This window comes from Lithobates pipiens, unplaced genomic scaffold (assembly GCF_037356315.1).
Source record: "Lithobates pipiens isolate NorthernLeopardFrog02 unplaced genomic scaffold, aLitPip1_a1.2 Scaffold_8, whole genome shotgun sequence".
NCBI lineage: Eukaryota > Metazoa > Chordata > Amphibia > Anura > Ranidae > Lithobates > Lithobates pipiens.
In genome coordinates this window covers 241,790,587-241,817,676 of record NW_027507903.1, presented here as the reverse complement: position 1 = coordinate 241,817,676, position 27,090 = coordinate 241,790,587, and the positions used below count along the sequence as shown (strand labels likewise).

Below are 27,090 nucleotides of genomic sequence, written 5' to 3'. Positions count from 1 at the left end.
AAGCTGTGATGCAAAAGGTTGTATACTTTAAGTGCTTATTTTCTGGTATGTTGTATATATTGCAGGGGTATATGTGAATTGCGGGGTGGTGCAGTGCCATTCTTTTTCTAAATGGCAATGTAATGCACATATGCAGTGAAGAAAAATGCGCAAAACAATACACAGATATGAATATTGTGTTGTGTGTTGTGGTGCATCACACACTGCCAAATACAGTGTTTTTTTTTGTTATAGGTATGTTTATTTATATAGGTATGTGCATTTTTAGCCTATTTAAAATAAGCATACTGTCTTAATGCAACATACCACACTGCATACATTTTATTCTCCCTGTGCTTTCATGATTAGGTGGCACAGTGGTGTAGTGGTTAGCACTCTCACCAACAGTAAAAAGGGTCACTGGTTCAAATCCCAACCACAGACACTACCTGCCTGGAGTTTGCATGTTCTCCCTGTGCCTGTATGGGTTTCCTCCGGGTACTCCGGTTTCCTCCCACACTCCAAAGACATGCAGGTAGGTTAATTGGCTTCTGTCCAAAATTGGCCCTAGTATATGAGTGGGGACCTTGGATTGTGGGCTCCTTGAGGGTAGGGACCAATGTGAGTGTGCAATGTACAAGGATAGGGACAATTGTAGACACTCGCTCAGGATGGACTGGTGTCTTTATTCAAACCTTACTAACTATGAAACTATGACTAATGCCGGCCATACACGGTTCAAATTTCGAAAGAATTTTCTTTCGAAAATCGTATCTAAGAATTTTCGTATGAATTTCGCACCATTAGTGGGCTGCAGCAACAGCCGATTTTCGTGCGGAAATAAAATTTGAGGAATCGGACATGTTGGAAATTTTTAGAAAAACGAACGATTTTCTAATCAATGATGGGAGAATCGTGCGAGAAACGTAATAAGAAAAGAAAATGTACGGAGATAAAAGAAAATGTACGGAGATAAAAGAAAATTTACGGAGAGAAAAGAAGATTCCCAGCTAAGAAAATGATTTTCTGTAGCAACATGAGGTGAAATTGAAGGCTTGGTCGGCCGAATTTCGAAAATTATGGTGGCATCATCGGATCACAAAAAAAACTAATTTTCTGATTTTAAAAAGAAAATTCGTTCGAAATTCGACCGTGTATGGCCTGCATAAGGCACATAGTGCATAACAGATGTCATCAGCCCATCATAATAATGACCAATATGTTCCCCAAAACCCTTCTACCCTAACTTATCTACAATAAGAAAACCAACACCAATTTGGAGTAAAACTTGGCCATAGCAGCCATTTTATTAACATATAACCAAATATAAATCATTCATTAAAACAAAAACAATATTAAAGTGGAACTGCAGTCTGCTCACAGAATTTATAATAAAAACATCTTTGCCATTCTTAAGCTTCCCTCCAACCAGTTTGCATATTATTTTATATATGCAGGCGTACCCCACTCTTAAGTACACAATGGGGTTTATTTACTAAAGATAGAAAGTGCAAAATCAGGCTCTCGTCTGCATAGAAACCAATGAGCTTCCAGATTTTATTACCAAAGCTTAATTGAACAAGCTGAGGTTAGAAGCTCATTGGTTTCTATGTGCTATAAACAAAAAAAGAGCAACAATTTTGAAAAAAAGTATTTTCTTTTTAAATTTTGCTATAATAAATATCCCCCAAAAATATATATATAAAAAAAAATTCCTCAGTTTAGGCCGTTAAGTATTCTTAAAAAAAAAATTACAATATGCGTTTATTGATTGGTTTGCGCAAAAATTATAGCGTTTACAAAATAGGGGATAGTTTTATGGCATTTTTATTAATAATTAATTTTTTACTAGTAATGGCGGCGATTAGCGATTTTTAACCACTAGGGCAGTGTAGGGGTTAAGTGTGTCCTGGGGTGTAATTCTAACTGTGGGGGGGCGTGGCTACGTGTGGCACATCACTGATCTCTGCTCCCGATCACAGGGAGAGCTGATCAGTGACACTGTCACTAGGCAGAACGGGGAGATGCTTGTTTACATTAGCATCTCCCCATTCTACCTCTTGCCGTGAGACGATCGCGGGCGGGGTATCCCCACAGACATCGTGTCCACGGGACCGGTGACCTGACTCAAGGAGCTTGCCGCAGGTGCGCACAGGAGCCTGCAGGCCGTCTCATAAAGGGCAATGTACAGGTACGTTAGTTTGCCTGTACGAGCCCTTCTGCTATCTGTACATAGGACGACAATAAGCCGTACGCTCCATAGAGTTGGGCTTTATGGCAGAGTGGCCAGAAGAAAGCCATTACTTTCAGCAAAAAACAAAATGGCATGTTTTGAGTTTGTGAAAAGGCATGTGGGAGACTCCCAAAATGTATGGAGGAAGGTGCTCTGGTCTGATGAGACTAAAATTAAACTTTTTGGCCATCAAAGAAAATGCTATGTCTGGCGCAAACCCAACACATCACACCACCCAAAGAACACCATTCCCACAGCGACACATGGTGGTGGCAGCATCATGCTGTGGGGATGTTTTTCAGCAGTCGGGACTGGGAAACTGGTCAGAGTTGAGGGAAAGATGGATGGTGCTAAATACAGGGATATTCTTGAGCAAAACCTGTACCACTCTGTGTGTGATTTGAGCCTAGGAGGTTCACCTTCCAGCAGGACAAGACCCCAAACACACTGCTAAAGCAACACTTGAGTGGATTAAGGGGAAACATGTACAGAAAAACCTTGGATTGTGAGCATAATTCGTTCCAGGAACATGCTTGCAATCCAAAACACTCGTGTGAAATGTCCATCCACAAATGGCCGTCTCCACAAGGCGATTAGAAACAAAATAAAGCAGGAACTACCGAGTATAAAAGAAGAGAGGCGCCTCTAAGTGTAGCAATATGGTTACATATAATGAAGGTACAACATTAAGGCTGGATTCACACCTATGCATTTTTAGTGCTTTTTGCATGTTGCAGATTTGTACCACAGTTCATTTAACATGGTTTCCTATGGAACACGTTCTGTTGTGCAAATCTGCAAAATGCAGAAAGCACTAAAAATGCATAGGTGTGAATCCAGCCTTAGCAACTCACATGGTTGATGATTAAAAGAGGCACATCTAAGTATGCAGGGATCCGGGTAAACCTGTCCACACAGATCATCCTCCTCACCGCTGGCTCTCACCGATGTCAGTCTGCAATAGTGACCGGGAAGACTACCCCGCAGTAGAGCGATCTGAAAGCGAGGCTTAAAGCGCTCATGGAAGGGATGATGTTGATGGTGGTGCAGGGGATGGCCTATGTGGACAGATTTACCCCGGATGCCTGCATACTTAGATGTGCCTGTTTAAATCATCAACCCTGCGACTTGCTAAATGTTGTACCTTCATTAAATGTAACCATATTGCTACACTTAGAGACATCTCTCTTCTCCTTTATACTCAGTTGTGACATGACACTACTTGTATATCAAGACATCGCTTGTATATCAAGTCAAAATGTATTTAAAAATTTAGTCTTGAAAACGCTCTCAGACCAAGTTACTCTCAAACCAAGGTTTTACTGTAAATGTATTGGAATGGCCTGGTCAAAGCCCAGACCTCAATCCAATAGAATATCTGTGGTCAGACTTAAAGATTGCTGTTCACAAGCACAAACCATCCAACATGAAGGACCTGGAGCAGTTTTGCAAGGAGAAATGGGCAAAAATCCCAGTGGTAAGATGTGGCAAGCTCATGGAGACTTATCCAAAGCGACTTGGAACTGTGATGGCCGCAAAAGGTGGCTCTACAAAGTATTGGGTGTGAATAGTTATTCACATTGACTTTTTCTGTTTTTTTATCCTATTTGTTGCTTGCTTCACAATTTAAAAAAAAAACGTGTTCAAAGTTGTGGGCATGTTCTGTAAATTAAATGATACAAATCCTCAAATAATCCATGTTAATTCCAGGCTGTGAGGCAACAAAACACGAGAAATGCCAAGGGGGTGAATATTTTGCAAGGCACTGTATGCCATTGAAAACCATATAACCTACTTTCCATGCATTTTTGATGCAGAAAAAAAGCACTGGACTGCATGTGGTGTGAACTGGCCCTAACACGAAGAGGGCTTTCTAAAGGATATATACAGATGAAGACAGCAGATATACAAGTAAAACTTATGTAGGGAGATCTATTTCATCTCTGTGTATCATCTGAGGCTGTTCACTTCCCTGAGTGTAGGAGGAGGGTTTACATCCACGTTAAGATAAAAAACCTTTTGTGTGTAGCAGCAATCCCAGCACCCCCCAAATTACTTACCTAAGCCTAATCTCTATGCAGCAATGTCCACAAATGTCTAAGCCATCTGGGACACTCCTCCTGATTGGCTGAGACACAGCAGTGGCGCCATTGGCTTCATTAAATGTAATTTAAATTTAATCAGTCAATCAGGGGGGGTAAGGGGCAGGTCTGGGTTGTGGCTCTGTGTCCGAATGGACACATGAAGCTGTGACTCGGCTCCAATGCCCCCATAGGAATCTGCTGACTGTGGGATCGCTCAATAGGAGGGAGGGGACAGGAGCAGCAAAGAGAGGCCTGAGAAGAGGAGGCTCCAGACTGCTCTGTGCAAAACCAACTGCACAGAGGAGGTAAGTATAACATGTTTGTTTTTTTAAAAACAAGACTTTACAATCACTTTAAGTGCAAACATTTTTGAACAACATTGGTCAAGTCACCGGGGTTGATTTACTAAAGACAAAGAGGGGTTGGTTTACTAAAGGAAAATAGACTGTGCACTTTGCAATGTGCCGTTGCTCCAGAGCTTAGTAAATTAGATAAATCTTGCCCACTTAAATACGAGCAGATATGGGGCAGATGGTTGGGGGATGGGGAGACATGTACTTGATATGCTGTTGTATTGATCCCTTGCCCCCTTCCCCCCTCTGTTTTTCCCTTTCTGTGCTTCCTCCACCCCATGGGCCTGCTTTTATTGTGTCCCCCTCCCTCTCCTCCTTTTTTTCTCTTTCTCTCTCCGCCTCCTGCCCCTTCCCCGGTTGACACGGATTGGTCTTACAATGATGCTACCCATCATAGGTATCTACACCCTATGCAGCGCAACTATCCCAAAGCACTCATGTATGCAACACTGCCTTGGCCAGGTTGTCCCTTATTACCTGATGTACCTTATGTATGCTTACTATGTATGTTATCTTTTCTGTTTTCTTCTTTTTGTTTTTTTCTTTGTTTTTTCAATAAAGTTTGTTTTTCAATTAAAAAAAAAAAATTAGATAAATCTTCACTTTGCAAATAACACCCAATCACGTGCAGGGAAAATAAAAAAATATGCATTTTTGCTTGCACATTATTAGAGATGAATGAAATCAGCAGAGGTTGTGCTCATTTACTAAGCTCTGGAGCAACTGCACTTGCAGAGGGCATCTGCTCTTTGCAAAGTGCACAGTCTATTTGTCTTTAGTAAATCAACTCCTATTTGTCTTTAGTAAATCAACCCCACAGACTGTGCACTTTGCAAGTGCAGTTTCACTTATTTCCCCCCAGAGCTTAGTGAATGTGCAAAGAATACCCAATAAAAAAAACAGCATTTTTGCATGCACATGATTGGATGATGGAAATCAGCAGAGCTTCATCATATTCACTAACTTCCAGGGAAAATGAATGCAACTGTACTTGCAAGGTGTCCGGTATATTAGTCTTTAGTAAATCAACTCCATTGAGTGTACTGATGGGAATTTTCGTACTAAGTTGTAGAAATTTCTGTACGAACGTTTGTTCAAAAATCTACTAGTGCTTGACCAGCTTTAGGCACAAACATTGTACATCACTACTAAGTACATAGCAAATACATAGCATATGTACTGAGCAAATATGACTGTCCTCATATGTACAGGTATGGTATTCACAGAAACAAAGGCTATTAAAACATGGACATTGATAAAATAATTTAAATGAAATACAAATAAAAAAGACTAAAGATCCCCAGTTACTACTTATTCACGCAAATCTAAAAAAATAAAAAAACTGTAATAGGACAAGTAAAAGCAGGACTTACCTTTCTTGTAGGCCCACTGGTTTCATTTTAAATGGTGATGGTCCTGCAGAAACTGGAAGTTTAATCTCGAAGGTGCTTGGACACTGCGGGTCTACAACAACATTGACGGGTTTAAGAATATGCTCAGGATGAACCATACTGCTGGAACACTTTGCTTCAAACTGTGTAGGCTGAACAGAGAGAGGCGACAGGTGTATCTCTTGGTTTTTTTTGTCCTGCCTCAATGAAACCTGGATCTTTTCTTTTAATCTGTAGAGTACCTACAGAGACAGAGAGTAAAAAAGTATCAACAATTTTCTCCTCCTACTGTATAAACAAAGCAAACAGTCACAAAAAAAAAAAAATCAGAGCCACGCATTCAGAAAAAAAGCTCCATAATTTGTGCAGTGGGAGGTTTGTTTTTTTCACTGAGAGATTTAATTTACTGTTACCGTTTATAAATACCAAACGCAGCCGCACTACATACAATTATCAATATAATATATCTACGACAGAATAATGCATGGTTTAATCATAAAATAGCATGTTTATATACAGCAAGGATGCATCATGTTAAATATTGGAAATACTTAAAGGCAGGCCTTTTTTTCTCAGAAAATAGGTGCAGGAACTCAACCAATACCCCCCCCCCCCCCCCAATAAAAAAAACTCCACCCCACACTCACACCATTCAATGTGGGAGGGCCTTAAAGGGGCATTAAATATCAAGAGTCCATTATGTACAGAGTACAGAGTTTTGGGGAGGTTACACAGAGAGTGCCGAGTTCAGGGGTGTGCTATGTACATAGTATAGAGTTCAGGGGTGCGCTATGTACAAAGTGCTATGTACAAAGTGCAGAGTTCTTGGGTGCGCTGAATATATAGTGCAGAGTTCAGGGGTGCACTATGGACAAAGTACAGAGTTCAGTCTTCTTCCATAACTGCTTACCTCTGCATCCACATCTCACTTTCACTCCCCTCTGCTGACCTTGATGTGCAATCCCCCCACCCCATCTTCTCCCCCCTCCTTAAATGCTCCACCATTTTCCATGTGTCTTACTTTTGTTGCTGTATTCAGCTGGTGTGCTGGCATCTGCTTTGCACCCCAGACACTTGCATCTCGCACTTGCACTCAGTGGGAGCCGCTCAGGAGATCAGATCTGTGGGAGCCATTGGGAGACAAGCGGTCACTTGTAAACACAGAAGCTGAACTTCTGTGTTTACAAGTGACAGTGGTGAGCAGGGAACGGAGGGCCTGAGCCAGAGGTGGTGGAACTGAGTTTCACCAAGGTCCAGCTGAAAAAAAAGCCAAGCTTAAAGGAGAGGTATTGCAAAAATATTGTTTTCTGACAACTGTCTGTGGCCAATATATGTAATTATAACATGAATTACTTTCTTCATTTTTGTTTTTATACACATTTTTGTGCCAATACTGTAGGATGGTGTTGAGAAAAACTGTTACAATGTGTACTTCTTTTTACATGGTTTAAGTAGAACTAAAGGCAAAACCCCTGTCAGGTTTTTTTGCCCATCTGTGTCCTATTGGGAAGATTTTCCTTTAATTTGCCACCCCATCGCCAAAACAGGAAGTGAGAGAATCTCTCACTTCCTGTTTTGGTGAGGGGGTGGCAAATTAAAGGGATGGCTACAAAGTGTGGGAATCCCCGGTTGTTACCAGGACTAGAAGATTTCCCCTCTATTTCTGTTCTGTGACCAACCAAAATTATTGATAATCGGTTGTGACGAACCCTTGTCCTCAACAGTTCTATGTCTGCCGTAAAAGCTTCCTCTGTCCAGAACCAGCACTATCCAAAACCCTTTAACCCACCCAGTTACCAGCCGTAACTCAGTGTAGGGTGAACATCAAACTGATTTATTATCACACATGTACACAACAGATATCCAACTCGGGACCATCAACCAGCCCTTTGGAATTCAGGGCAGGGTAAACTGTCCAATCAGCAAGGAGAGCTGTTGCCCCTGTGTGAATGGACTGTTAATGATACAGCGTGCGCTATTATCAATGGCATATTATTATCGCATGCGCCGACATATTATCTGTTGCGTTTATCCGTGCGCGGGTTCACACGCTCAATTAATAATTTATATGGCGCACAAATTAAGGTATGAACTGGCGCAGCGCACTCATCTTAGTAAATTACCCCCAATATATATATATATATATATATATATATATATATATATAGCATTCCAGTGTGGCTGTGCAGTGTGTCTAAATAGCACAGATCATAGTGGGGTTCTCAGTCACCCTGTGCCCCTAATGGACACAAGGTGATTTACACATAAGAGGGGCCAGGGGAGCTGGACACGGAGTCTCCAGAGCTCTCCAAGGTAAGCTGAGTTCCACAAACCCCCCACCCAAAGTACCTCCTGTCACACGTCTCCCCTTTTGGCAGGAGACTGGCAGGAGACACGAACACAGGAGGAGACCCCAGATGGGTTGACTCCAAAGTTAGTCAGTAGTTCCAGTCCCCCAATGCTGCTATCCACACAGTATCCCAAATAAATTGTCCCAAACATAGCATTACTCACCCAGCCAACATCTGCCTCTCTCAGAGAACATGCCCGCAGCTGGGGAGAGGCATGGACTAGCCCTTCTCCCTGGAGTCCTTTCAGCCACTGGAGTGAAGACAGGGTGACGGGGGCTCACTCCATCATGCTGTTGGGGATCTGGGACAACAGCCCAGCATCCCTGGGGTATACAAGTGGAGACTGAAGTCCCATTCACTTTTGGTATGTGAAAATCCCTCCGTGCGTGCAAAGCATGGCTGACATCCTCCTGTCTCAGTGCTGCACCATTTTCTGGGGTTGCGTCAGTGGAGACCGAAGTCCCCTCCACTTTCACAGGAACTCCCTCAGGTGTGGGGCAGAGGTCTTGGATCCTCTGTTCAGTTGCCAGCGCTTCAGCTGGAGAAGTTTGTTGTAACTCCACAGATGTTGCTGGCAGAAAATCCCAAGTCCCTGTCAGTGTTGTGAGAGAAAGGCCGACTACCTCTTCTCTCAAGAAGGCTGAAGCCACTGTAGGTGCTATGCAGAGGCCAGTGGCACTCTGCCCAGTTGCCAGCGATTTAGCTGGGAGTAGAAGCTTCACTACATCCGCCTGTTGCTGGAGAGAGGGCCGACAGTCCCGTTTCCCAGGAACTCTTTTGTTGTTGCCGGTGCTGGGCAGAGGTTGGTAGCACTCTGTCCTGTTGCCAGCAGTCCTGCTGGGGACTCCACATCATCCACTCTGGCTAACTGTTGGGGAGTGATCATCACCTTCTCACCATTGGCCCCTGGCAGTGCTGCAGGTGCGGGGCAAAGGTCTTGGACACTTTGTCCGGTGGCCAGTGCTTCAGCTGGGGAAGTCTCTGGTAACTCCACAGATGTGGCTGTTGGTGCTGGGCAGAGCTCAGTGAAGTTTGGTCCTAATACCAGCTCTTCTGCTGGAGGCTCACCAGGTTATTCTTCTTCAGCAGAACAGCCTATCAAATCCCCAATCTCTATAACTGGTGTCTAGGGATAGCGATTCACAATCTTCTGTCCGTAGAACGAAGAAGCGGTTACTGGTGTTGGGCAGAACTCAGTTATGTCTGACCTTGATGCCAGCTCCCATGCTGGGTTGGTGGCATCATTGTGGGGTGCCATCTGCTGCTGGAAAGTGACCGTCTCCTTCTCACCCTGGGCCTCCGGAAAAAAACACAGGTGTGGGGCCGAGGTCTTGAACCCTCTGTCCAGTTGTTAGCGCTTCAGCTTTGGAGATGGCAATCTCCTGAGTTTCCACTGCCAACTCTCTGGCATGCTGCTGAACGTGTTCTAGCAGTTTTCCGTATGCCTTTTCCAGATACTGTTCCTTCCTTAGCAAATAGTCCAGGTCAGGTTTAAGCTCTGAGACCCCTGCAAGACTGAGCATAGCCTCTCTGTATTCTCGCAGGTCTTCAAGGGTAGGTTCCCCTTCATCGCCAAACACAAAACAATCTGAAAGGCTCTCCCACAGCAATCCAGGGCAACCAAAGTCATATCCCTATGGAGAGCATTCTGTTGTCTGCCATTGCAGAGCCCAATAACGATTGTCCAGCTCTATCTCCTGCTGGACCATCCTGTCCAACTCAGTCACTCATTGCTCCTTTTTTACCTTTTTATTGCCAGAGCCATTTTTGCATTTTTTGCACACAAAAAAATAATTTTAGGCCTGAAGATTACACAAATCCCCCAAACATTATATTTTCTGAAAGGAGACACACTAGAGAATAAAGTAGTGATGGTTCAAATTTTTTATGTCACATGTTATTACTGCAACGGTCCAGGAAACGCAAACATTTGTGTAAAAAAAAAAGAAAAAAAACACTAAGGGGGTTATTTACTAAAGGAATCCACTTTGCACTGCAAGTTCACTTGAAAGTGCACTTGGAAGTAAAGTCGCTGTAGATCCGAGAGGGACATGCAAGAAAAATAAAAAACAGCATTTTAGCTTGCACATGATTGGATGATAAAATCAGCAGAGCTTCCACTCATATCAGATCTACAGGCATACCCCATTTTTAAGTACGCAATGAGATTTATTTACTAAAGCTGGAAAGTGCAAAATCAGTCTCACTTCTACATAGAAACCAATGAGCTTCCAGGTTTTATTACCAAAGCTTAATTGAACAAGCTGGGGTTAGAAGCTCATTGGTTTCTATGCAGAAGTGAGCCTGATTTTGCACTTTCCAGCTTTAGTAAATAAACCCCACTGTGTACTTAACAGTGGGGTATGCCTGTACCCCATAGATTTAGAGCGACTGCACTTCCAAGTGCACTTGCAGTGCAAAGTGCATTTGACTTTCGTAAATAACCCCCTAAGTGAATCTTAGGGCAAACAAATGCAATAAACTACTCACAATTTTGGCAATATATAAAAGACAAGGTTTCACTGAGTAAATAGATCCAACATGTCAAACCTTAATTTTGTGTGAAATGGCGACAAACTTCAGCACCCTGTATTTTCTATAGGCGACGGTTCAAAAGCCCCTTTAGGTATCAGTTTAGTGTTACGGAGGACGTCTTGTGCTGTTCTCATTCTGGGGTGCACGGTAATATGGAAGATGTGTATCGCAATTGACATTTCATGTGTAGGCACCCCTGACGCATGCATTTATGGTCGTACATGTGTATATGTGGGGGTGGGGGGCTTAAAAATAATTTTTGGGTGTGAGGGGGTTTATGTACTAGGGTGTAACTTTATTTTTCCAAAAAAAAAAACATTTTTTTTACTTAAGTTATTTTTTTTCATCACATAGGGGACAAAAAGTCCCCTATGTGATGATTTTAAGGTGACAGATGACACCTGCCCCCCGGCCCAGTCTGCCACTGGATAGATGGATGAGTTTGCTTTGAATAATAAAAATGAATTCATAGCTCCCAACTGTCCCTGATTTCGAGGGACTGTCCCTGATTTGGAGCAATGTCCCTCTGTCCCTCATTCCTCCTCATTTGTCCATCATTTTGGTCTGATCTATATAGATGTATATAAAATGCACTTTATTTATCAAAAAGTGTTTTTCAGCTCTAAACCTTTCATCTAATTTCTAAATTGCTGCATTTCTATATTCCAAAAGCCAATATAAAGGAATAGTAGTGGTAAAAAAAAGCACTTGTGGGTTTAACCAATCTTGTTTTTTTGTACAATTCTCCTTTAAGGGGGCGTGGCAAAGGGTGTGTCCCATGCCTGCATACTTTTGCTGATAGGTGCCCTTCATTCCCATCTCAGAAAGTTGTGAGGTATGTGAATTTAATAGCAGAGATAAGGACCACTGCTGCAAAGTGGGAAAAAGTGAATAGAATTCTAGGATGCATCACTAGAGGGATCACCAGCAGGAGTTAGAAAAATGCAACAAAACAAACATAACATATGTGCACAAATGACAGACATGCACACAGTATAAATTTGCAGATCTGTATATAAAACCATAGTAAAGCCATAGGTGTCTATTTATAAAAAATTTGCTCTGCACACATCTCACAATTTGAGCAAATGTAACAACCAATATCTCTGTAGCCAGGAGCTGGCTATTATGCCTTCAACTCAGAGACATTTTCTTCGGTTGAGTTATTAGTCTGGGGTTTTGCAGGTGTAGTGTCATATTTTGCTCCCCATCATAGAATGCTCCGGAAGTGACGTTGCGGCCAGAAATTTTGCACTGCGCATGCGCGATGCGTTCAAAATGCTTGCACCATGCGTTCCAGAGGATTTCCGACAATGTAGTTCAGTGAAACCGTCAGATAATGTCACGGGAGTGAGGGGAGGTAATCGTGACATTAACTTTAGACAGAGCAGAGAGCAGCGGAGAGAGAGCGGGTAACTGTGGCTCAGGGAGGGGATTACCTCCCCTCACTTCTCTGACATTATCTGACGGTTTCACTGGTCTGCATTGTCGCAAATCATTTAGAACGCATGGAACAAGTGTTTGGAGCGCATCGCGCATGCGCAGTGCTAAATTTTTGGCCGCAACGTCACTTCCGGAACATTCTATGATGGGGAGCAAAATATGACACTACACTGGACTCTATATGTCATTTCCTTTTCTTATGACAAAATTCAGAGCAAAGCACCATGGGATATGTAGTTCAGAATGCTGAAGTTTCAATGCCATCAGGACTGATCTGAACTAAAATTAACAGAATGCTGAGTGGACAGAACAGACTGCTGGGAAAGGATATAAAAAGGGCTAGCGCTGCCTAGATCAGCCTCTTGGGACACCGTTTGAATCTGCCAGCAGGAGGTCTGTGTGACAGTGAGCTGCTGATGATTTGTGGCCTACACAGTGGGGAACCGTTCAGCTATATCCAGAGGGATCTCTGCGGACAGCATTGCTTCTTCCTTGCAGCAGACCGGAGGGTGATCCAGATCATCCAGACAAGCCTGTACTTCAGATCCCAGTGGGCTGCAGCGTGGCAGGGCGGGTGCCAGGATACAGAGAGAGTTCCTGATAGAGTCTTCTCCATTAACTACATTGTGGCCAGCTGTATCTGAGTTGCAGAGTGGTGAGTGGGCATAGCTCAACTTGTTGTTATAAGACACTGCTTTCAGACATCATTCACACAGTTCAGCTTGATGGTACTTGCAGTTCCACTGGAAGTCGGTTCTTGTGCTATAATGAACACCGAAAGCAGACATCTATGCCTTGTTCACATTAATTCTTGTAGCTACACTGGATAACACCATTAAGATTACCTCAGTTACAATACAACAAGGACACCTTAAAGTTCTGCCAAATCTGCTATACCCTATTATCAAGGATTACCTTAGTTACAATACAACAAGGCTAGCTGAAGACATCTGGATTTCGAAAGAATTCCCCTTTTACCCTTTGTTATCCTTTTTCCTCACCTGCTCTAATTGCATCAAACTTTATTTTAAAGGGAGCCAGCCAATTTGCATATAATAAAACTGCACATTGTTTTCTTTATGTTGTTCAAGTTTAATGGCCTAAGGGTTGAGGAGACAGAGTGGAGGAGCTTCGCATAGCCCTCTATCCTCCTGCTGACCTGTTCACATAGGTGTCTGTGATTGGGTTAATATCTTTGTTTGTTTTACAGTTAAAGGAGCTTTATATCATTAGGCTGCCTTTTTCATAGGTATAGATAAAACATTTGTTAGTGTGCCTTTTTATTATCTTACAGTATTGAAATCTATTTATTTCTGTGTTCTTACCAATACAGTAAACAAACTTGAACTGTTTAATTAATACTGTGTGAGTCTTTCCTTATTAATGCATTTGGTAAGATGACTAAACCCAGGGTGTCAGAGGTAATGGAGGATTTACAGAGTCGAGGTAATCAGTGGGGTACAGAGTCTGTTAGCAGCCCTCCTGGGGGTACCGCTACACTTGTAATGTTTGTAAAATGTGTGTAATTATTTCTTTCTTGCCTTTGGCTGGGCAAGTGTAACATTCCCTAACATTTGATCCTAAGAGAAAAATAGTTATAAGAACATTTGATCATGAGAGTTAACATTCACTATAAAATTAAATAGCCTAACACTGTAGGCTAAAAACATTTTACCAGCAGGGGAAATCATATGAGAGAGACCTCTGTACTGTGTACATGTATGGAGATACTTGTACGAACAGCAGAACAAATGGGTGTTTGGTCAAGAGAACCTCCAGCTGCAGTGTAAAGTGAAACATTTATTTAAAAAAAAATAGCATGGAGTCAACCCCCCCCCCCCCCCCCCAAATCCATACCAGACCCTTCTACTCTGGTATGGTTTTCAAAGGGGGATTCCCATGCAAAAAAAAGAAGAAAAAAGTATGGGATCCACACAAAAATCCATACCAGACCCTTATCTGGGCATGCAATCTGGGTGGTCAGGAAAGAGGAGACAAGCATATGGCCCCACCACTGAACCATAACATACTAAGCCACATGCCCTCAACATAGGGGGCACGTTGCCAGGAAAGAACCACTGGCAAAGCACCTTGTTTCCATGTTGATGAGGAAAAGAGCCCTTACTTGACCTGAAAAACAAATTGTTGAGCAGACCTTAGAATGTACAATATTATCAAGTATAATATAAAGCACTTATTTAAATCGGGGGCATGCAAATATATTCTATATTACCCTTCTGGCTGAATATGGAGCATGTTAGGAGTTCTTTAAGATAGAGTTCTTCCACTTATTACACCCTTAGTCAGGATCATCCAAACACCCTGAACAGTAACTGGATAAAATATCTTTTTTCTTGCACAAGTCAATATGTGAGATGTGACATCAGTCAAAAATGATGAAGAGTTTATTTGGTGAACATCAGATATTTGGTCCTTAAGAAAATAGTCTGTATCCTGGCAGATGTACTGAATGTTATGGAAATGAATATATTATAATGTATAATGATTAACCTGGATCCTCAGCCATTTGTCAACAGGTAAACAAAGCTCTGTGTTGCACAACACTTTAAAAATACATAGGTTTCACTTTTATTTTCTACATTTATGCTGTTGGGTAAATGGTAGTGAAGATAAGTGAATAATAAGCTACATAAGGACAAGCGCATACAACTTGGGTAAATCTGGCCCCAGATTGACCGTCTCCTTAATTTTTAGGTATATTTATAAAACCTTCTATTGGTCTGTAGGTATATGCAAGTAAAGGTTGTTGGTTAAAATCTTTACCTGTAATGAATGTGAAGGTAATACAAGAGCATGGTGGATTTTTACTGGGTATAATATCTAGGCATGTTCAGGGCCATGCAGGGTTCACACCAACTCTGCATGTTTGCGATTCACAGACCAGGCAAACTAAATGCCCAGATTTGACCTGCAAACCTCTGGCTGCATTAATTTAGTGACAGCATTATTATTACCACTCAAACATTCCCTAAATTGGGCCCATGCTGAGCAACTGACCTCCTACATTCAGAATACAATAGGATATCCACCCTCTATAGGACCTGGAAGCAAGTGGAGACCACTGAAGTAGCAGTGTCCACTTCAGTGATTTGCAGCTTCCAGGGTCATACATCAGGTATGGTATTTACATAGTTACATTGGTCTAAGCTGGGCCAATGTAACTATGTATAAAATATCCTTGTGCCTTAACCCCCCTGGCGGTATTCCCGAGGCTGACTCGGGGTGGAATTTTTATACCAAAAGCGGTAACCCCGAGCCAGACTCGGGACCGCATTGCTGAATCCAGGAGGAAGTTTACTTACCTTCTCCCTTGGATCCAGCGATGTCCCCCCGCTGTACGAGCGGCTCGTCCTCCGCTTGATTCATCACGGAGCCGATCTCCATTCCCTGCGAGTGTTGCGACGCACGGGGACGGAGATCGGCGCCAAATTCAAAAAGTGAAACACACACATTACATACAGTATAATGTAATCTTACAGATTACATTGCTGTATGTATTTATTTCACATCCCCTTTGTCCCTAGTGGTCTGCCCAGTGCCCTGCATGTAGTTTTATATTATGAAAACTGTTCTTTATGCCTGGAAACTGGAGATTGTCCATAGCAACCAAAACTGTCCCTTTACATCAAAAATGATTTTAGACCAGCTAGAAAACATCGATAATAAATTAGAATCACTCGCAGAATTGAGCGATAGCGATTTGTGGGGAGATCCGTCATCAAATATTGAAAAGTGATGACAGTGACAATTCTGCAACTGAGCAAATTTCAGTGTTTTTGATTTGATTACATTATTGAATAATTTTTATTATTGTTATATTATTATTTGATACAATTATTTATACTTATTTATTATATTATAATTTATGATTTCATTTTTCAAACTTTATCATACCCGGGATGTCTACTAGACTCTGGTTTGGACAGATTTAAGTGAGTTATTGCTAAGAATTACAGGACTACAATATAAAACACCAAATTTTCATGCAAAATAATTGTACCGCTTTTAGCACCTAAAATCCGAAATAATCATACCACCAGGGAGGATAATAAAACAGCTGCTCCCCACCAAATGGTATTTATAAAATAAATGTGCTGGTACATGTTCCTCTGGGCAGTAACCAGCAACCTGGGGCTTTTGGGTGACAATCTCCTGATAATTAGCCTTGAAAATAGAGAGACCTGATTTTTAAGATTTTCTTCTCAATGGCTTCAATGGGGTTCATATTAAAGTTTGCGATTTGGGATATTTGGAAAATTTTGCCTACCTTCAAACCTGATCAGATTTGCCTACTGCTAATTATAACTTAACTTAAACTTTTCAGAACTGCATTGTAGTGATGACGGGCGGCTCTCACAGGAATAGCAACCTACCTGTACGTCACTGTATGTGATTGGACTTGCTGATCGGCTGTGTCCAATCACAGTCTAGAGCCCTGTGTTTACTAACAACACAGGGCTCTGTACAGAGGGAACAAACTCTTTGTTTATCCCAAAGAAATGTTTAATAAAAAAAGCAGCACAAAATAAACACATTACACTTGTTGGGCACACACTTGACTCCTTAATTACCCTAAGATATTAATCCCTTCCCAGCCAGTGTCGTTAGTACAGTGACAGTGTATAGTATTATCATTGATCACTGTATTAGTATCACTGGTGATGTCAGTTAGTGAGTTCCCACTCAGAGTCAGTTAGTGAAAATTGTCCACCACAATATCATAGTCTCACTATGGGTCGCTGATCACCGGCATTACTAAGTGTAAAAAAAAAATTCCAGTACATATACCATAGTTTGTAAATGCTATAAATTTCACGCAAACCAATCAATATATACATATTAGGATTATTATTACAAAATACATGTAGCAGAATACATTTTGTCCTAAATTTATAAAGAAATTTGATTTTTTATTGGATATGTTTAAGACCCCTTTCACACAAGACAGTTTTCAGGCGTTTTAGCGCTAGATATAGCACTTGAAAACTGCCTTCCATGCCATCCCGAATCTGAAAGCCCGGGCAGTGCGCTTGCAGGACATTAGAAAAAGTCCTGCAAGCAGCATCTTTGGGGTGGTTTTGGAGCACTGTATACAGAGCTCCCAAAATGCCCCTGCCCATGACAATAACATGCACGGGTGGCCCCAGTGTGAAAGGGGTCTTATAGTTGAAAGTAACTATAGTTTGTATGAAATTAAAGTTTTTTTTTTCTGTTTATATAATAAGGAAAGTGTGAAAAAAAAGATTTACATTTAATTTGGGTAGAGCATTGCATGACCGTGCAATTACCAGTTAAAGTAACGCAGTGCTAAATAGCAAAAAATAGCCTGGTTAAGAAGGGGGTAAAACTTTTCCAGAGCTCAAGTGGTTAACCTAATTTTTAATTAGGGTGTGATGGGCAGACTCCCTGGCTTTTATTCTGTATCTTGCTATGCTGGTTTGTTGGTTTTCTTAAGGTCTTTTAATGGCAATGTTCTTTTGTTTTTGCGCATTAAAGGCCTTCGGGTAAGACTGCGTAGGTTAAGCATTTTAATAAATAAATAAAGTTAATGATTTACCTACTAAGTGTAGAAAAAATCCAAAAGTTGGCAAATAATGGCTTATGATTCTTGAGACTGAATTTAATTGACAAATGTGAGTTCCAAATGTGACAGGAGTCTTCTAGAAAAAAAACTGTAGGTTGACCATTGGCTGCTTTTTAAGTATGACCGATAGGGTCATAACTTCTTGATGTCTCTCTTTGCCTGGACTCTGGGAAAGGTGGTAAAAACTCACACTAAATGTATACACATTTCTCATATCCATTTAGCAAAATTTGCTATAGCGGGGGCAAACTTTGACAGGGGGGGGTAAGTTCCCTTTAAATTTGATGAGTATACTTTAAAATTAAAATAAAACGGGTGGACGGCAGTTACTGAAATGTTAGCCAGCCTTGGAACATTCTGAACATGAAACAAAGTTGCTCTATACTCATGGTTAACAAAATATTCCATAATCAGTTTTTGCAAAGAACAATACTGTAGCACAATGCTTGCACAAGTAAAAAGTTTATTGTTTAGCAGCCTTTGACAATATAAAAGGACTGTGAGCACGGTTTTGTAAATGTCTTTCGTTTCTTGTGTATGTAGGAGGAAGCTACGCCTTGCCGACTCGATTCATTATGTACCATTTGAAAGCAATCGCCCACTGCATGGCAATGGCTGTGGTGTTCATTCAATCCACCCGATGTCATATAGACAACATGCAGCTCGGCTGTGCTATTTATAGAGCCCTGCCTTTAACCTTTTCAGGTACGTTGTTTTCCTCCAGTGCTTCAGGAGCTAGCAAGGAGTACGCAAAGCTAGAGAAGCTGCACACATATGCATGCATTATTATTATCTTCCCATTAATATTTCCATGATTGTTATTCCTATCGGCCAATGAGGCAGTCCATCATAGCCATGAGCCAATAGGCACAGAAGTTTTGTGTGTGTTGCCTTAGCCGTCTTCCAATCAGACCAGCAAAAGTACGGGATAGGGTACTAAAAGCTGCTGTAGGCATGTGCGGGCATTTCTAGGTGGCTGCACTTGATCATGGCAGCACCTTTTAGTTTTTTTTAAAAAAGTGAACCTGTCTCTTTAAAGGTGAATTGTGAGAGCAAGTTTTGGGAAAGAGTCTCTTCTTGGTGACCAGTTTGTTTAAGGTCTCTGGTTAAACCCTCTGATAACGTTCAATCACAAATGTCAGTTCTGTATAGTAGCTGGACAGAAGGTCAGTCACTTGGATTTTGTATCGAGCTGCTGCCTTCATACAGTGAACGCAGGGGGTTGCTTGCACTCCTTTAGACCTTCCTGCATACATAACTTCAACTAAGCAATGCAGAGTGGTCCTGAATCCATTTCAGCATGTATATGGACCATGAAATGACAGCAGTACACGGATGAGTTCATCACCCTGCTCTTTCCTACTGTCAGCATGCTCCCTTTCAGCACACGTAAAATCCAGCAGATTCTGCTTAAATATTTTATATCTATGTAGCAGTTCCCCCGTAGGGGCTGCTAACTGTAGTGGCCCAACTGTTACCATGCCCAGCCCAGCTGTTACTATGCCCACTCCTTAGTCACTCTCAGGCAGAAAACAGTCCATGTGCTTGTTTTTTGTTATTTTTATTAGAGAATTTACCTTGGATGGGGAAAGGGGATTATGAGATGCCCAGCAAATTGTATATCAATCAATCAGGTGGATTGTATATCAATCAATTAGGTGGACTGTATCAATCAACCGGGACCACTATGTGCACTTCTCCAATCTCCTCCTGCACAGCTCTTGCTTGCAGACTATTGCTTTCTCTCTTTCTTCCTTCTACACAACTTTTGATCTTCCAGGAGCAGCTAGCACATGTTTAGGCCCAACACTGGCTCAACCAGGCCTAAGTAACTTCGCAGGCAGGGGCCTGATGGTGTAGTAGAAAACGGGAAGTCCTTTGTGCTAGCTGCCTTCTTCAGGCCCTGCCTGCCCTCCTGGCTGCACATGTCACTCACCAGCCCTCCTGGCTGTGGCCAGTGGTTCCCTCCTGAAGACTTGCCTAGCAGTACTAGCTCCTGCTGTCCACTCTTGCTCCTCCTGTCTCTCCTGTTCAAAACCTCCACGATTTCCTGGAGGGCTCTATCCTGCACCTGAGCCCAGGCCCAAGGTCACCCCCCCCCCCAGATTGGGGAGCTCCCTCAAAGGCCCTAGTACTCCATCCTCAGGTCTTCCACCTGATAACTCCTCCCCAGCTGGGCTGATGCTAAGTATTTAAGGAGGCTTGCCCCCTGCCAATCCAGGTTGGGGATCGGTCAGGGCTCCTTAACACACCCCAGGCAGTTCCACCTCTCCTCTCCTTCTAGAATCCTCTAGAAGGAAGAGGGAGGTCTCAGTGACGCTGCCTGTCAGTCAACAGCTGGTAACTCTGAGAAAATCCCAGCCCTCACAAATCAAAACAAACAGGGTTAGCTTCCATCTAGGGCTGCTTAAATTTTCATACACTCTCAAAAATCCTAAACTAACACCTACCTAATGTAGAGGGTGCTACACTCACCCGTCGCCCCCCCCACCACCACCACCACCAAAATCCAGCTGGTCCCTCAGCTGAGAAAAAAATGAAAAATTGCACCTTGGCCAAGGAGCAAGGGCCTTCCATAAGATAAAGTGGGAGGGAAACAACTTGGATGGGGAACTGTTCAAATAAATTACGTACAAAAATATATAGAAATCTCCGGTAGATACATCTGTACAGATAGTACAACACACACCTAGCTACAGGTCCCTGCAGCTAACAGTAACACATAAACATATACATTTGAGCCAGAGCACCTCTCCCTTGAGAAAGATAATATGCCTGCAGGATATCTTGACTCCAGCCAGAGGGGATGGACAGCCATCCCATCCCAGAAGTTCCTAAAAGAAGACAAAAATAACATAACACCCTACTCTTACACCTATCTATACACTGTACAGTTTCTGTCAGGAGGGGGTTAGCATTCTGCTGACAGAAATAACTAAATATCCCATTTTAGCACACTTTTTCTTTCTGTTGTTCTGTCAGGAGCAGAAGCAGCTGGGGAAAAAAAACACAACAGTATCAAAGGGGAATAGTTCTCTTTTGGAGCTCCTTATGAAAAGGGCCCCTCCTCGGACTAGCAGGCTCCTTGAAAGAGTCCAGACCTCACCGTTCAGTGTCCTTGCAACAAGGAAACTATCCATCAGTTAGGCACATCCATGGTGACAGACCAGTCTGATCCTGCAGAAAAATTATGCTACCTTCCAGAAGTTCCTCACAGTCCCATCAGGCATAAAAACAAGGATCAGACAATCTCTTCCTGCCCCCTCCTTCTTCTTGCATAGCGACTGAATGGCTCTTTGTAGGCCGTCCTGCCTTTGCAATGAGCACTCGGTCCTTGTATATGGCTCAGCCCAGCTGCCATTCACACTAAATGTCTTTCAAGGCCTAGGCCTCTTGCTCTCTGGCACCCGCAAGGGTTTGGGAAAATGCAAAAAGTCCCAAATCATGTCATCCTTCCACTCTCCGTGGGAGTTCTCTATAAAGTCCATGATCTGGGCAGGGTCATACAGGTAATCCAGACCCCACTCCAAAGCAACCTTCATCTACACCTCCCGTTGGAATCTGGAAAACCTGGGCAGTTCTTTTGGATTTCCTTTTCCAGGGAGGACACAAGCATCCTGGACCTCATGACCCATTGCCTGCATGCAGGTGCTCTGGTCCAGGTGGTGGATGATCTGTTTAGGAAGAGCTGCCTGCTACTGATCAGTGCTCCTGATGTGTCTATGGGTCCGACGACTGGCTCCGGTCTATCTCCACTCTCAGGCTGGACTTCCAGGACCTGGGAACCTCCTGTCTCCCATTCCTCCTCTGAGCTCTCACCAAGGGATGACCGCTCTACCAGTCTCTCCAGGGATTAAAACTCAGCTTGCAGTCTGGGGGAACCCCAATCAATGGCCCGGCCCTTGCTCTCCCAGTCCAGCTCCCCTGAAGACGCGCCTCCCTCTGACACTGGCTCCCTCTGGACTAGGATGGCAAGGGGCTTAGAGTTGGCTGGCCTTTCAGGGACTTTATCTGGTTCCTGCTGGGCAGTACTTACAGACTCCAAGTTCCTGGCTAGGTCGCAGGCCACAAAAACCTCTCTCCTGCTGTCTTCTCTTTTCACAGGGGAATCACCAGGCTGTAATTCCACTCAAACTTTAGGGGATGATTCCAGGCCCTCTGTGGCCATCTGGGACTTCTGCGGCAGCAGACAACATAGTCCTGAGTGCAGGTCGACGTTGTAGTATGGTGGCTCATGCTGGCTGGATGCAACCGGGTAAATGGTTTGCCACAATGGCCGCACTGGGTCCAGGCAGTGACCACAGTGGTCGGGATCTGGCTTTCTGGGCATAGCAGGCACAACCATTCTGTCCCTTCAATCACCCCAAGGGCGAATCCCCCTGCAATGCTCCAGTCGGACATCTGTGTCCACCAGTGCCCACTCCTGCTGTTCAGGCAACCACGTTAAAGAGCCACCCTCCACCATCTTCCTTCGCCGCGTGGTGTCTGATGCTAGCAGGGAACGCTGGTTCTCCTCCAGGGCGTGGCACTGTTCCCTCACTTCCAAACAGGCTGGCATCTGCGAAACTGATAGGCAGACCCTACCAGGGCATGTTGCTGTAACCCCCTATTAGACAAACTCTGCCGGCATGCTGATACTAGCATGTTGCCAAGCACCGACTGTGCCCGAGCAACTGGAAGTAGGTGACCGCTGACTTCGCTGGTGGTTTTCGGTAACAACAATAAAATTTGTAATCAATGTTTCCCTACAGGGTACAATCTTAGCACATTCCTGCCTGCAAGCACCTGCAGGTTTACCCCGATCACCCCGGGCAACAGTAGACACTTCCAGGAGGCAGGAGTGCAGGCGTTTGGAGAAAAAGTTCAGAGGCATATTTGTAATACAGTGTGACATGTCCAGTATTAGCAGAATGCTGGACATATTTGTAATCCATGGGCAAGATCGACCACCATGGTTGCCACGGGTGACAGCACGTGAGAAGTCACTGAATTGTAGGATTAAGCACAAGTGTCCACCCAAATGCTGGTTGCGGCAACTGAGCAGCAGGCAGCAGCAATTGTTAATGGTTCCCGCTGGTTGCTATGGGCAACAACAGTTTTTTTTTTTTGCAGTACTGAATAGCAGGCCGAGAACACAAGTCCTTCCCCAGGGCTCAATTGCTCAATGGTGGAACCAAGCACAGTTCCCTGGCTTGCTAAATTTTGGTTGCTAGGGGCAATGGCTGGCAGGTCACACACGATCAGGTGGTCCCAGGCCAGAACGAGCCCCCAAATGTAGCGGTACTCCTGTAGGGGCTGCTAAGTGTACTGGCCCACATGTGACCCTGTCAAATTGTAGATTGTATATCAATCAATTAGGTGGATTGAATATCAATTAATCAGGACTACTATGCAAACTTCTCCAATCTCCTCCTGCACAACTCTTGCTTGCAGACTATTGTTCTCTCTCTCTTCCTCCTACAGAACTCTTGATATCCCAGGAGCAGCTAGCACATGTCCTGCACCTGAGCCCAGGCCCAGGGTCACCCCCCTAGATTGGGGAGCTTCCTTAAAGGTCCTGACAGCCAGCTGGTATTGTGCCAGGGACCCCCTCACAGGAGTTTTGACTTAGCTGTGTGCTGACCCCAGGTCACGACCCCCAGGTTCACCCTGCTTATGAAGAGAGTACCCGAAGACACAGTACAGACATGGATGGATGCAAGTCAGGGCGGGCAGCAGACAAACGTAATAGGTAGAACTAGCCAAGTTGGTACACAAAAGAACAGTCCATCTGAAGTCAGGTTAGGAAAGGGTGCAGGGAAGGGGCTCAGGAACAAGTTTTGCTCAAGAAACCAGAAACTGGTCTGAGTGGATTTTAAATAGGGAGACACATAGGAGGCTGGACAGGAAGTAGCAGGAAAGAAGGTATATTAACCATCAGGTGAAACTGGTGACACCCATAGCTGCAAGTCAATGCAGCAAGAGCAGAGCACAAGCATGTGGAACCACAGGTGCCAGCAGACCTACAGCAGCAAAAGGTAAAAAAACGTATTCAACCAGTAAGACACAGGTCAGCTCCACAGCTGATCTGTGACATAGTGCTCCCTCCTCAGTTCTTCCACCCGACTACTCCTCCTCAGCTGTGCTGACTTTAGGTATTTAAGGAGGCCTGCTCCCTGCCAATCCAGGTTGGGGATTGGTTAGGGCTCCTTAACACACCCCAGGGAGCTCCCCCTGTCTCCCTCTCCTTTTAGAATCCTCTAGAAGGAAGAGGGAGGTCTCAGTGACGCTGTCTGAGCCACTCCCAGCCCTTACAAATCAAAACACACAGGCCTAGCTTCCAGCTAGGCCTGCTTAAATTTGCCTACACTCACAAAAATCCTAAACGAGCACCTACCAAATGTAGAGGGTGCTACATATAGTCCAAAAGAGAGAGTGGCACTCAGGGGGTTTTGAGAGGTGAATGCACAGCGAAAAAGTGTATTCTGATGTTTCAACGAGTTACAAGCTCGTCTTCCTCAGGACAACAAACAAGTAAAGCAACACAACATATATACCCTAAAACCCCTCCCATCATTACCACCCACACGTGATGAAAGAAACAAGTGCAAATGTCAAAGTCCCAGCTAAAAACAATAACAGGCAAATGTCCAAAGATGGGAGAACAAAAATCAACAAAAAAAGCACATACATAAATGAAGGAAAAAGCCAAATCCAGGCAGTAAAGATAGATATCAGAGACAAAAAAACTGCATGACAGAAAATCACGCTGCTCAGGCAAAATGCTCACCCAAGTCCAGGCTGGAATAGGAAATCTTGTGGGTAAAGGAAAAAGTAAAAAGGGGGCGCTGCAAACCTGTGTGCAGTGAGTGTGCAACACTCACCTGAGCTCCCTCTCAATCTAGTGATGTGCACAAGAGCTGAGCCTCTCCTGGATCTCTCATTCCTCACTGGCTGAAGCAGCAGCGGATCCCATTGGCTCCTGCAACTGTCAATCACAGCCAGTAAACCAATGAGGAGAGAGTGGAGGGCGGGGCCACGCTGTGGCTCTGTTTGTCTTATGGACTCATAGAGCGGGGCTTAGGAGCGAGCACGCACCACTGCCCTGGAACAAGTGGCTTGCTATTGGGGGCACTGGCTGCAGAGGAGGAGTCATGAGTGTCAGAGGGGGACTTGAAAAGAGAAGGATCAAGGCTGCTCTGTGCAAAACAATTGCACAGAGCAGGTAAGTATAACATGTTTGTTATTTATTTATATCTTGTTAATGAAAACTTCACTTTAAGAGACAAGTCCAAAAATACACATGAACCCAGTGTAAAGTCACCAAATAAATGAGCTGAAGGTGGAAATAAACCAATATAAACAAATGAATATCTAAATGCTATTACCCAGGAAACAACAAGAAATATATGCCGGTACACCATTACCAATACTTACAAAAAAAAACCCCAAAGAGCAAAATAAAAAACAAAAACAAATGAATTCCATCCAGTCAGACATATCATTCACACTTAAGCCAATCTGCATAACCAATGATTACCAGTTTTCAGGTAATTATGCTAGCATTATTTTTAAATAAAATAATGATTTTTAGGGAACATACAGCTGGACTAAAAGGAGATTTTATATAAGTGCAAAAGGAAGACAGCTCATTAGCCACAAGCCTTCATTTGCTTAATCTGGGAGCGTGCACTTATATATCAGTAATACAGTATATATTTAAAGTATATACTGTATATATATATATATAAAATCACTCTGAACTTAATTCACATAATGCAAAAAGAGAACAAGTGTAGTAAGGTCAAGGCTTGTTTTGCAATTTGGTCAACATCCGGAGACATAACACCCATTGTGCTGATGTTGTTTACCTCCCTAGTTTGGCATTCAGGTGCAGCACACATATAGGTTCACATTACTTTGCGGAGGACAAGGAGGCGGGAGGCATGTTAAGCTGTTCTGTCTTTAACACCTGAGTAAATATTTTGGTGAAAGCTTTCATCTATACATCTGTCACATTACATAGGCTAGTATATATTTGTAGTCTGCTTTCTATTTCTTTGTAAAGAGAAAGCTAGTACTGCCTACTGCATAACATCCAGTAACTAAAATCATTAAAATGTCAATGCTTTTGGTTCAAAAAGAACTAAGACTTGGTTGGGATGCACAAAAGTATAAAAAGTGAACAACTCTCCACTAGGTGACAAAAAGGAAAAACAAATAATCATGCGGGAGTTGCACTCACAAAAAATATTGAATGCAAGATATTTCCAAGAAAGTAAAAAGTAAATATGTTCTGCTTTCCTTTAAGCATGCAAACAATATCTATAGTAATAATACTAACATAAATAATAGAAAGTAAAAAAAATGAGTGTACAATAAAACTGATATGAAAGTATTTGCGCCAAAGTGCAACAGACAATACAAAAGTCCATATCCAATGAGTCTACAGTACTCACACACACACACACACACACACACACACACACACACACACACACACACACACTGGCCCCAATGATGTCCCCTTGTGACGAAACGTGTCAGTAGGAGCCTAGCAGGCTGACAGCAGGCCCTCTGATCTGTGTATTCACAGTACTCATCAGTCTTTTTTATCAGTAAAGTGTTTTGTCCTCTGCATTTCCTATGGTCCACATATGACATTGCTGAGGACGGGACTTCATATTAAAGGGGCGTTCCAGCTGCGATTTTGTTTTTTAAAAGTCACCAGCTACAAACACCGTAGCTACTGACTTTTAATAAGGACACTTACCTGTCTAGCGAACCTGCAATGTTGGCCGCCTGAGGAATAAAGCCGCTTACGGCTTCATTCCAGTCTGTCCCTGGCCACCAGAAGTGGCGGTTTGTTGATCGGGGCTCCCGATGGAATGTGAGCCCTGGTAAGAGCGGCGGGAGGTGGGGGGGGCGTCCCCTCCCTCTCTTTCGGTATAACAGCCGAGCGGCTTTTAGCCACATTGGTTGTTATAGCTGGAAAGCTGATCGCCAGCTCTAAAAAAACAGCATAACCCCCGAAAGCCAAGTACGCACATCTGCGTACGCTCGGCAGAAAGGGGTTAAATAATAGTTTTGAGGCATGTCTGCAATTAGTTTTTTTTTTTACACAAATAAATAATTGA

General features: G+C 43.3%; 1 protein-coding gene across 5 annotated transcripts in view; it reads right to left on the bottom strand.

Moving 5' to 3' along the window:
- The window catches only part of PTPRR (protein tyrosine phosphatase receptor type R), a 304,723-nt gene that overhangs the window by 119,766 nt on the left and 157,867 nt on the right, over positions 1-27,090 (bottom strand). For all 5 annotated transcript variants that reach the window (XM_077468720.1, XM_077468721.1, XM_077468722.1 and 2 more), the window contains one exon: positions 6,023-6,282. In XM_077468720.1, the coding sequence (XP_077324846.1) occupies positions 6,023-6,282 (260 nt within the window). The remainder of the gene's footprint in view (positions 1-6,022; positions 6,283-27,090) is intronic.